General features: G+C 55.3%; 2 protein-coding genes across 3 annotated transcripts in view; one reads left to right on the top strand and one right to left on the bottom strand.

The window, feature by feature from the left end:
• Positions 1-504: 504 nt before the first annotated feature.
• KCNK15 (potassium two pore domain channel subfamily K member 15) lies at positions 505-3,874 on the top strand. The gene is made up of 2 exons (XM_004370316.1): positions 505-787; positions 3,131-3,874. Exons 1-2 carry the CDS (start codon positions 505-507, stop codon positions 3,835-3,837), a joined length of 990 nt encoding a protein of 329 aa, XP_004370373.1. The 3' UTR covers positions 3,838-3,874.
• Positions 3,875-9,175: 5,301 nt separating this feature from the next.
• Positions 9,176-10,620, bottom strand: part of RIMS4 (regulating synaptic membrane exocytosis 4) — a 68,110-nt gene continuing 66,665 nt past the window's right edge. For both annotated transcript variants that reach the window (XM_004370315.1, XM_012559329.1), the window contains exon 6: positions 9,176-9,620. In XM_004370315.1, the coding sequence (XP_004370372.1) occupies positions 9,402-9,620 (219 nt within the window). In that variant the 3' untranslated portion in view covers positions 9,176-9,401. The remainder of the gene's footprint in view (positions 9,621-10,620) is intronic.

Here is a 10,620-nt window from a genome sequence, read left to right as displayed (position 1 = left end):
CCAGTAGGTGCTTGGGAACTATTTGTTGGATGACTGACTGACTGGCTGACTGAATTAATGAATGAATGACTTACCCAAAGTCACAGGGCGAACTAGTGGTGGGGACAGGACTTCTGCAGACCTGGGCTTTGGGCGCTGCGCTCCAGATGTCACTGTTTGCAGACACATTAGCCCCAGGGCGCCACCCGGTAAACAAAGGCAGATATGAATGGGGATGAGGACGACAGGGAAACAGCCAGCCGCTGGGAGCCCCCGCCACTCTCCTCCAGTCACTCCGAGCTGGTCCCTGCCGAGGCCCCGCCTCTGGGTCCCGGACGCCGCGCCACCCCAGCCCTCACACTCCTCCGCCTGGTCCGGGCGTGGGAGGCGGAGCGCGCGCGGGGTGCTGAGGGAGCGGGCGTCGGCGGCTTAGGGTGTTCGCCGGCCGTCGGGGCGCATGGACAGGATTGGCGCCCGGGCGACCCCCGCGGCCGCCAGCCGGGGAACGGGGCGCAGGGCATCGCCATGAGGAAGCAGAACGTGCGCACGGCCGCACTCATCCTGTGCATTTTTTCGTACTTGCTGGTGGGCGCCGCCGTCTTCGACGCTCTCGAGTCCGAGGCGGAAAGCGGCCGCAAGCGGCTGCTGGCCCAGAAGCGGAGCGAGTTCCGGAGGAAGTACGGCTTCTCGGCCGAGGACTACCGGGAGCTCGAGCGCCTGGCGCTGCAGGGCGAACCGCACCGCGCCGGTCCCCAGTGGAAGTTCGCCGGCTCCTTCTACTTCGCTATCACGGTCATCACCACCATCGGTGAGCGGCCCCGCGCGCCTCCCCGTTGCGCTCGCTCCGTCCCGAGTCGGCCCGAGTGCCTCTGGGTTTGAATCCCATCTCTGCCCCTCCCCAGCTGAGTGACCTTGGACAAGTCGTTTCAGCTCACCAAGCCTCACTTGCCTCCCTCTGCCGATTGAGGATCTCATCCCCCGCAGGCAGGGCCGAGAGGAGTCAGTCACTCGTGTTGCCAAGAGGCTGGCACTCAATAGTGGCTCAGAAAACGCCCCCAGGGGCTGGGAGACAGATGAAGTGGGGCTGGAAGCTCAAGCTGCTGGAGTGTTTCCTTGCCCAACTGCATTACACTCGCTGTGTGACCTTAGACAAGTTATTTAACCTCTCTGAGCCTCAGTTTTCTCTGTTAAATAAGGGTGCTAATAGGCGCTATCCCAGGGCGGTGTTGAGGACCAAGGAGATAATACATACAGAAGGTTTAGCACAGGCCTGACACATAGATTGATTTTTGTGTTATAATTATGGTTACTCCATGAGAGCCGCCCATCTTATTCACCGCTGTATGGCCAATGCCTCGCTCACAGTAGACGTTCAATAAATATTTGTTGGAGGAATGACTGATTACCACAAGCTTTGGACCTCGCCATCCGGGATCCAGAGCAGTTCCTCTGCAGCATCTGGACCGCCAGCTGTTGCCATGGCTACCGTCTGGCTGATACCTGGGAGCCTAAGCCACCGAAGCAGGAAGGGGGAGAATCAGGCTCTGTAGGGTGCCAAGCTGGGTGCCAGCTACTCCCCAGACCACAGTTTCAGATGTCCAGGTGCCCCGTTGGGCTCGGACAGCCCCCCTCAGAGCCCGTGCCTTTGAGAAAGTTTCTTGCAGTGAATGTGAACTGTGGGTTTAGCAGTGGAGTTAAAAGCTCCAGTTGTGCAGTTACAGAGACCTGAGTTCTGTTCTCACCTCTGCACCTCCTGCCTCTCAGGCCACTGATTGTACCTCTGTGAGCTCTGGTTTCCTTAACTTTAAAATGTAATTTTTCCTACATCACCGGTAGTTGCCGGGTTTAAATGAGGTCATGCATGTAAAATGGCATAGTGCGTGAGTCTGAATAGGCACTATTATAATTATTAATTAGTAATAATGATAATTCATTATTTGCCAACTGTGGGCCCAGCTCCCATTCAGCCCTTTTGCCCCCTCCTACGGGAGCACCCCTGCTTCCCTATCTTGGCTTAGCAGGACCCCTTTGCTCCCTTAAGCCTGAGAGACCTTCCCTGTCACTGTGCCCAGTGGCACGAGACCCCATCCATCCCTTCTGTCTTCCTCCACATTCTTTGGGGGCTTCTCACTTGGGTTTGGTCTCCTCTCCTGGTTGTTGCCCTCTGACATGCATCTGGGAGCCTTAGGAAAGGAACTAAGAGTGGAAGCAGAAAAGTTTTGACTTTTCTGGCCTCATGGGGGAGCCAGCTCTTGCTCTGTGGTCCCGGCTGGCTAAACTAGCTTTGCAGAGAGCCAGGCACCAGGGCCCCAGAGCTTGAGCTGTGCATGGGTAGAAGAGAGGCACTGAGAGGCAATGAGGGGGAAAAAGTGTCCAGCTGACTCTGATTCATGGCAACCCCATGTGTATCAGAGTAGAACTGTGTTCCATAGGGTTTCCAATGGCTGATTTTTTGGAAGTAGATCACCAGGCCTTTTTTCTGGGGTACCTCTGGGTGGATCGAACCTGCCAGCCTTTCAGTTAGCAACAAGTGCATTAACCATTTGCACCACCCAGGGACTCCAGGCATAATTTACAGAAAATTAAAATTCACCCATTTTCAGGGTTCACTTATGCAGGTTTTAACAAGTGCATACCTTCCGTGTAACCACCTTCTAGATCAAGACATAGAACATTTCCATCACTCTCCCAAATTCTGCCATGCCCCATTTTAGGGCCAGCCCCAACAACTGGCAATCACAGATCTGTTCTCCGTCCCTATGGTTTCCAGAATGCCATCTAAATGGATCCACGCCGTATGTAATGTAACCTTTTGAGCATAGCTTCTTTCACTCAGCATTAATGCGCTTGAGACACATATTGTGTTGCTGGGCATAACTGTAGTCTGTTCCTTTTTATTGCTGGAACGAATTCCATGTATGGATATGCCATAGGTTGCTTATCCATTCCCCAGTTGTTTCCAATTTGGGGCAATTCCGAATAATCACGCGAGGTTTTAAAGCTCGGGAATGGCCTGGTTAGCACTAGATTTTTAAGACGGTTTCTAGGGCTCTGGGGGATGGAGAGGGGACCGGCCAGGAAGGCTACGGGGAAGACCGTTGTTGGATGGATCTGGGCGCTCACAACCCTCCCGTCCGCTCTCCCTGCACAGGGTACGGCCACGCCGCGCCGGGCACTGACTCGGGCAAGGTCTTCTGCATGTTCTATGCGCTCCTGGGCATACCGCTGACGCTGGTCACCTTCCAGAGCCTGGGCGAGAGGCTGAATGCGCTGGTGCGGCGCCTCCTGCTGGCGGCCAAGCGCTGCCTGCGCCTGCGGCGGCCGCGCGTGTCCACTGAGAACATGGTGGTGGCCGGGCTGCTGGTGTGCGCGGCTACCCTGGCCCTCGGGGCCGCCGCCTTCGCGCACTTCGAGGGCTGGACCTTCTTCCACGCCTACTACTACTGCTTCATCACCCTCACCACCATCGGCTTCGGCGACTTCGTGGCGCTGCAGAGCGATGAGGCGCTGCAGAGGAAGCCGCCGTATGTGGCCTTCAGCTTCCTCTATATCCTCTTGGGGCTTACGGTCATCGGCGCCTTCCTCAACCTGGTGGTCCTGCGCTTCCTCGCGGCCAGCACCGACGTGCCGCAGTGCGCAGCCCGTCACGCCAGGCCGCTCCGCCTGGGGGCGCCCGAGACCAGCGGCCCCTCCCTGGCCGGCCGCCCAGGCCTTCCCGGGGGCCCCACCTCCATCTCTTATCGCATCCACCAGCTGGAGATGTGGGCCCGCGACAATCTGGGTTTCTCGCCCCCCTCGAGCCCCAGAGCCTTGAGCGGCAGGGCAGGCAGGCCCCTGGTCAGGCGGAAGTCCATATGACAGCCCCGCCTGGGCGGGGGTTCCAACCTGGAATAGGCGGGTCTGGGTTCCCCTATTAGTGCACCCTCCCCAGCTTGGAGCGGAGTGAGGCACCATGGCCTCCATGCTGTCTTCTGCCACGAGCAGTCTCGCATTCCCTTCTGTGGCTGGCCCCCTCCCTCCTCTCCAAAAATTAAGTTGCATCATCAGCACAAGCAAGACTGTGAAGTTACCCTGTAGGTGCAAGTCGCTTGTAGTCCAAATTGTTTGGGAAGGGGAGGGGGAGCATCAGCACTAGGAGAGGCTCTGAACAGGCCCACACGGCCCTCGAGCTGGCCCTCCCCAGCGGAAACAGATGGCTGTTGTGGGAAGAGGCTGTCTTTCCACATGTAGGGGAAATGTACAACTTTAAACACTGGAATGCTATCAGTGAGGCCAGATGCTCACACTGTTTGAGAAGCCCAGGGATCAGAGCCTGGAGGGGAGAGTCTACAATCCAGGTGGGCAAGTCCCCACACTGTTGAAATGGTCCGTCATTCTCCTTGCCTGTCGAGTATCATGGAATTGGCCAGTGTACAACCCTGTCCCTCCCCTCCTTAAAACTGATGCCAGCCCAACTAGGGATGAGGGGGACCTTGCTGACACCCCCATCAGGGGACTGGGGCCAGCTGGACGCAGCCTGAGGCTGTAGGACAAGCCCTCTGTTGGCAGCCGTGAGATCTGGGTTCTATTCCCAGCCCCAGTCACCAGCAGCATGGCCTTCGAGAATCACACCCCCCTCGCTGGGCCTCAGTCTCCACATCTGTGAAATGACTGGGCCTGCAGGTTCATCCAGAGCCCTGCACCTGCTGGGCATCTCTGGCAGTGCTCCCTGGGATGAACTCCACACCAAAAGGAGAAATTAATAAAGCCCATGGCAGGCACCTGACATTCTAGCACTCAGACCCTTAAGACCAAATGCCCTTAGCGTCCCTCGTAGAACTGTGTCAACACAAAGCCAGAGCAAGCCAGGTTAGAAAAGCCAAAAACTTTAATTTTCAACATGAGCTACATGGTCATGAACATAATGCAACGTGACCCACTCCAACCCAGGGGCCCGGAAACTCTCCCTCCCCAAAGGCCCGGACGCTCCTACTCCCAGAGAGGGAACGAGGGAAAGACGGAAGGATGGAGAGACCCCAGTCTGGGGACTCGGGTTCTGCCCTCCCACCACCCCCAGGAGGCAGTCATAGTGAAAGGGTTCCAGATGTGATACCTAAGGCCCTGGGTTCAAATCCTCATTTCACCCTCACAGAAACTACGAGTAAAACGGGCACTGTTAGCCTGCCTCACGGGGCGGGGAGTCAGATGAGCTCATGGACATGGAAGCTTCCCATCCACTCTGAGGTGCCGCTGTGCAGATATGGCCTTCTCAGAGGAGTCACTATGGACGGGGTGGGGAGGGAGGTGTTGGTCCCCCGGGGCCTGGCACAGCACTGCTGCTTAATAAATAAATACAGGTGACCTTGCTTGATGCAACAGCTGTGCTTCCAACGGGAGTGGGCTTCTGGTGTTTGGGAACACTGGAATGCGCCCAGGAGCTCCCTGGTTGAAGGAAATGGATGATGAATCAGCTTGTAAAGTGCATAACCACCCCCTAAACTATCCACTCTAGGAGCCCTGGTGGCGCAACGGTTAAGCACTCGGCTGCTAACTGAAAGGTCGGTGGTTCAAGCCCACCCAGCAGCTCCACAGAAGAAATTCCTGGTGATCTGCTCCCATAAAGATTACAGCCTAGAAAACCCTTTCAGGCAGTTCTACTCTGTCACGTGGAGTCAAAATCAACTCAGTGGCACCTAACAACAAACTATCTGTTCTACCTCCTCACTGGAGCAAGCTCGGCCATTAACTTACAGCAGGGCCTTAGGAAAGCACCTTCACCTCCCAGGACCTCAGCTTTGTCCTCTTTAAAATGGAGGCGGTGACACCCAGCCCCTACCAACTGCCCAGGAGCTCTTGTGAGGGTCAGATGGTCCACTTGAGGTACAAGAACTTTGAAAACAAAACGTTTGAGAAGCACTACAGGAAGGTCACATGTTACTATACCTGAAGGTTTGTGTATGGGTTTCCTTCAGATGAGGGGTTCCACAGTCACCCCTACTCCCTCACAGCCTGGGCAGAAACATGTTTCTTAACTCTCCGTCCAGTTGGTCCTGGAAGGCTTATGGCCTGTCTGCGGGAGCCTCCACCCAGACAGCGAGGCCTAGACCAGATCCTGTGTCCCCTCAGTCAGCAAGGCCAGACCCTCACATGAGCTAAGTCTCTATGGCGACCTCCTCCCCCAAACCCAAGCCCAAAAAGTGAGTTACTAACCCACCTGGATGGAATCAAGCAGGGCTGTGCACCCAGGGCTTATATCATGGGGGACATTCCCTGGAGAAACGGTCTCCTGACTGTTAAGGGGAGACCCGCAACGTAGGCCCTAGTTCTGCCCCCATCACTTACTTGTTGAGGGATCTCTGACAAGTCACTTCCTGCTTCTGGGCCTAAATTCTCAGATGGGCTACAACTTGCCCTGCCCATCTTTAGCAACTAGGAGGCTCCAAAGAGAAAGGAGGAGGAAGTGCTGAGGAAAGTGGTGGGCCCACTTCACTACAGCTGCTGGGAAGAGACCCAGCTGAGGGTGACACGGAACTCACAGGTGACCCCAAGGGCACCCTTGCACTGGGCCTTGGTCTCCTATCTGCAAAATAAAAGTGGACTTCACTGAATAGTCCCAAAGGCCCTTCCCCTTTAGAAGAGAATTCTGGAGAAGGAAAATGGAGATGGCTCCCTCCCATGATACCCCTGCCTGTGACCGCTGGCCCAGATATTGAAAAAAGCATCACCCCCTAGAGACTCAAGCCCCCAAAAGGCCCTCAAACTCCACGCTTTCTGCTGCTTCCCCATGGTGGTGTTTGGGCTGCTGGAGAAGGGTCAGTCAGCAGCAGGAACAGGCTGGGTCTGACGATTCCCCAGAGCTAATAATGAAGTCACTCCCCCACCCCAAACCACCGTCCCTTGGTGAGGGCAGACAGTGGTTCCCATGCCAAGTGGTCAGAGCCCCTTCGAAGAGGGCACGTGCTCACAACGATGATACAAAGAAACAGGGCTCCAGCCCCCACCCCAGCCCACCCCTCCAGGAGGTGAATGGAGATTTCACAAAACAAACAAGAAAACCATTGAGGGGGCCCCTGGTGACCACCCCCAGGGTGTTGTTATTGCTTTGGAGCTCTCTTTTTGTAAAGGCGGTGCAGACACCAGAGGGGGCTCGGGCTGGAGGGGAGGCTGAGTCAGCGCCAAGCCCCTCTCCCTCTGGTTGGGACAGCCGGGCTCTGCCCATTTTCAAAAAGCTGCCCCTGAACAACCAGAACAGCAATGGCTGGAGAGAGAAGGTGCTCTCCTGGCTCAAAATATTCTAAATGGTGCGTAGTAAATGAACAGCAGACAAATCACACTGGTTAAAGAAATAGGGGAGGGGCTGGTCTGGCCTTGGATGTGAGTCCCTCAGAGCCCTGCTCCTTCCTGTCATCTCCGCTGGCCTTCCCAGAGCCCAGCATAACTAGTCTGACTCCAGGCCTCACTCTGGGAGGGTGTAGATGCCTATGCTCCTCGTTTTACCCTCCAGACAGATCCAGGGCCTAGCCTTGGGATTCGACCTGCCATAACGCCAGGAAGCTCTAAAGACCCCCTGGACAAAGGGGGCAACCCATCTTCCCTTCCAGTGCAGTGTGAGAAACTCCATGAGGGCGATAAAGCTCAACTGGAACTTTAAAAGATATCCAGGCTGAGGGCAGCCGAGAATGTCCAGGTGGAAGGAACAGCCCGGTCAACCGCCCAGGGCGGGGCCAAACACAACCCGGCCATCCTCAGCAGAAACTACGCCCTCCAATGGAGTCCAGGCCCCTCCACCAAGGCCCAGCCGTCCCCACAGGTGCTTCATAAATAAAACCAGTACCAAGGATAATAAATCAGAATGTTTGAGTATAATGGGCAGCCCCAGCTATGACCCTACAGGGGAAGGGGGGGGAGAAGGAGGGGCTGGCCCTCATGAACCAGGCTGCCCGATCTGGGCCCCAGCCAGCAAAGAAACTGCCATCTCCTGGAATGTATTTGTGTCTCCTCTCCGCCCTGTCCTGGGACTGTGTTAGGACTATGTGTGAGCTAAGGGCAGGCCCCAGGGCTTGGAACACTAACTCTACCCAGCTAACCTGGACTACGCCCTACACAGCAGGGAGTGGGTCAAGAGGGATGGCGGGCTGCTGGGTGCCTCCCAGGGGAGGTGGCAAGAATGTGCTTCTATGAAGACAGGCCAGCCTTCGTCCTCCCCAGCATGCAAAAGGGCTCCTGCAGGCCCTAGGGAGGGCCAGGGCGGGAAGACAGCTACCCAGGGCTGCTTGAGAGCCAGCCCCCAGTTCCTGCATTCATACTTCCTCTGGCCTCTCTCTCCTACAACCATGTTGCCTTGAGCCAAGGTCACTGAGGGCAAGGCAGCAGGTCCTGCCCTTACTACTGGATGGTTTGTTGAAAAAGACTAAAATAGAGGAACTCCATCCCCTCCCCAGGTTCCCAGCCTGGAGGCAGAGGAGTAGATAAGATGACCTTTGACCTCATCCAACAGAGAGGGATTCTCCTATTTAGGAGACCCTTACCTTGGCACCCCCAGTCCCAGCCTGGCTTTCCTTAGCCTCCCCTCCAACCCAGCACCTCCAAAATGCAGAAATGGGGAGCTCTCAGGGCTCAGGTTCTAGAGAATCAGGACCCCACAGCTCCTCTGCCAAAACAGAGATGACAAACTTCTTTCCGGTCCCCCAGAAGTTCCCAAACTCGCTGTGGCAGCCCCATGGAGCAAGGTGCCCTGGGGGTCTGCAGTCACTGCACCAGGCCCCAGACACCTCCTCCTTTCCTTTGATCTCTGCTGGACTCGAATTCCTAGAGCCACCAGAAGAGGGGCAGGCAGGAGGGGACGGACAGATGGACTCAGACAGGTTGCGGCAAAGCTCCTTCCACAGGCAGGCGGAGGGAGGCCTGAGCTCCTTTTCAAGTTGGGGCCCTGGGCCCCCAGGAGCTGGCTCCGGATCCTTGCAAAGCTGCCCCATCAGCTTTGGGGCAGGAGTAGCTGCCTGAACCCGGTGCCGCAGGAAAGACACTTGCTGGTAATTGGCACCATGGAGATGGCCGGATGGGTTCTGGACTTGGCTCCGGGCAGCAAGCATCCAAGGAGGGAAAAAGGGAGGCAGGGCAGTTGGACAGTGTTTGGGACAGAAGAGTGGTTTGCTCTGCCACCTCAATCTTTCCTTTCTCCAGACTTCAGCCACATCCACCAGGTCAAGAACCGGCCAAGTCAAAAGTGCAGCCAATCCCATTGGGAAAGGGTGGGTCTCAGGGGGTAGGAGGCAAAGAAGGGGTGAGGAGGGGCCCGAGGGGGGCAGGTCTCCCCTTTCTGCTTCCCCTCTGTAGGGGAGAGCCCCATGATCCTCTGTTTAGTGTGCCCCAGGGCCTGGGGTTCCAGGTTGAGGCTGGGAGGCCTCCAGGCCATCTTGGGGAGCCCCTCCCCATCCTCAGCACTAAGATCGCTCGCCGCAGGGCCCCACGGTGCTCTCAAGGGACAACTGGGATGCCTGCCGGAGCAGGGGGCCTGTGGCTGGGTCCACCATGGAGGAGGTGGGGAAGAGCTTGTACCAGCCCACGGCCAGGGTGGTCAAGTCCAGCTCCTCCAGCAGCACACGGGCCACGCCCATAAACTGCTTCCGCTCCATTCGCCCATAGTTCCCCCACACGATCACCTGCAGGGCAAGAGACACAGTGGTTCAAATTCTGCCAATGCCATCCACAGACCCCACATCAGAATACCCCACACCCCATTCATCTCCAAATCCTGTGGATTCTACCTCCTCAAAATTGCTCAGGTCTGTGTCTGGCTACCATTACCGAACATTTGGATCAAAGATTAAATAGAATACTACTTATTAAAAGGGGGGAAATACAAAAAAGAATTTCAAATTCTCATGGAATCTAGACTTTCTGGAGTCATTGAGGCTGGATAAACCCCAAGATAATCTTTAAACTTTAAATCTTAAACCAAAAATATCCCCTGAAGTCTACTTTAAACCAATGTTGTTGTTGTTGTTAGGTACCATCAAGCATCGAGTCAGTTCTGACTCATAGCTACCCCATGCACAACAGAACGAAACACTGCCAGGTCCTGTGCCATCCTCACAATCATTGCTATGTTTGAGCTCATTGTTGCAGACACTGTGTTAATCTATCTTGTTGAGGGTCTTCCTCTTTTTTGATGACCCTCTACTTTATCAAGCATGATGTCCTTCTCCAGGGACTGGTCCCTCCTGTTAACATGTCCAAAGTACGTAAGATGAAGTCTCACCATCCTTGCTTCTAAGGAGTATTCTGGCTGTACTTCTTCCAAGACAGATTTGTTCATTTCTTCGGGCAGTCCATGGTATATTCGATATTCTTCACCAACACCACAATTCAAAGGCATCGATTCTTCTTCGGTCTTCCTTATTCACTGTCTAGCTTGCACATGCATACGAGGTGACTGAAAATACCCTAGCTTGGGTCAGGCACACGTTAGTCCTCATGGTGACAACTTTGCTTTTTAACACTTTAAAGAGGTCTTTTGCAGCAGACTTGCCCAATGCAATACGTCGTTTGATTTCTTAACTGCTGCTTCCATGGGTGTCGATTGTGGATCCAAGTAAAATGAAATCCTTGACAACTTCAATCTTTTCTCCATTTATCATGATGTTGTTTATTGGTCCAGTT

This window comes from Trichechus manatus, unplaced genomic scaffold (genome assembly GCF_000243295.1).
Source record: "Trichechus manatus latirostris isolate Lorelei unplaced genomic scaffold, TriManLat1.0 scaffold00008, whole genome shotgun sequence".
In the NCBI taxonomy this organism is placed as follows: domain Eukaryota; kingdom Metazoa; phylum Chordata; class Mammalia; order Sirenia; family Trichechidae; genus Trichechus; species Trichechus manatus.
This window is presented reverse-complemented; position numbering and strand designations above follow the sequence as displayed.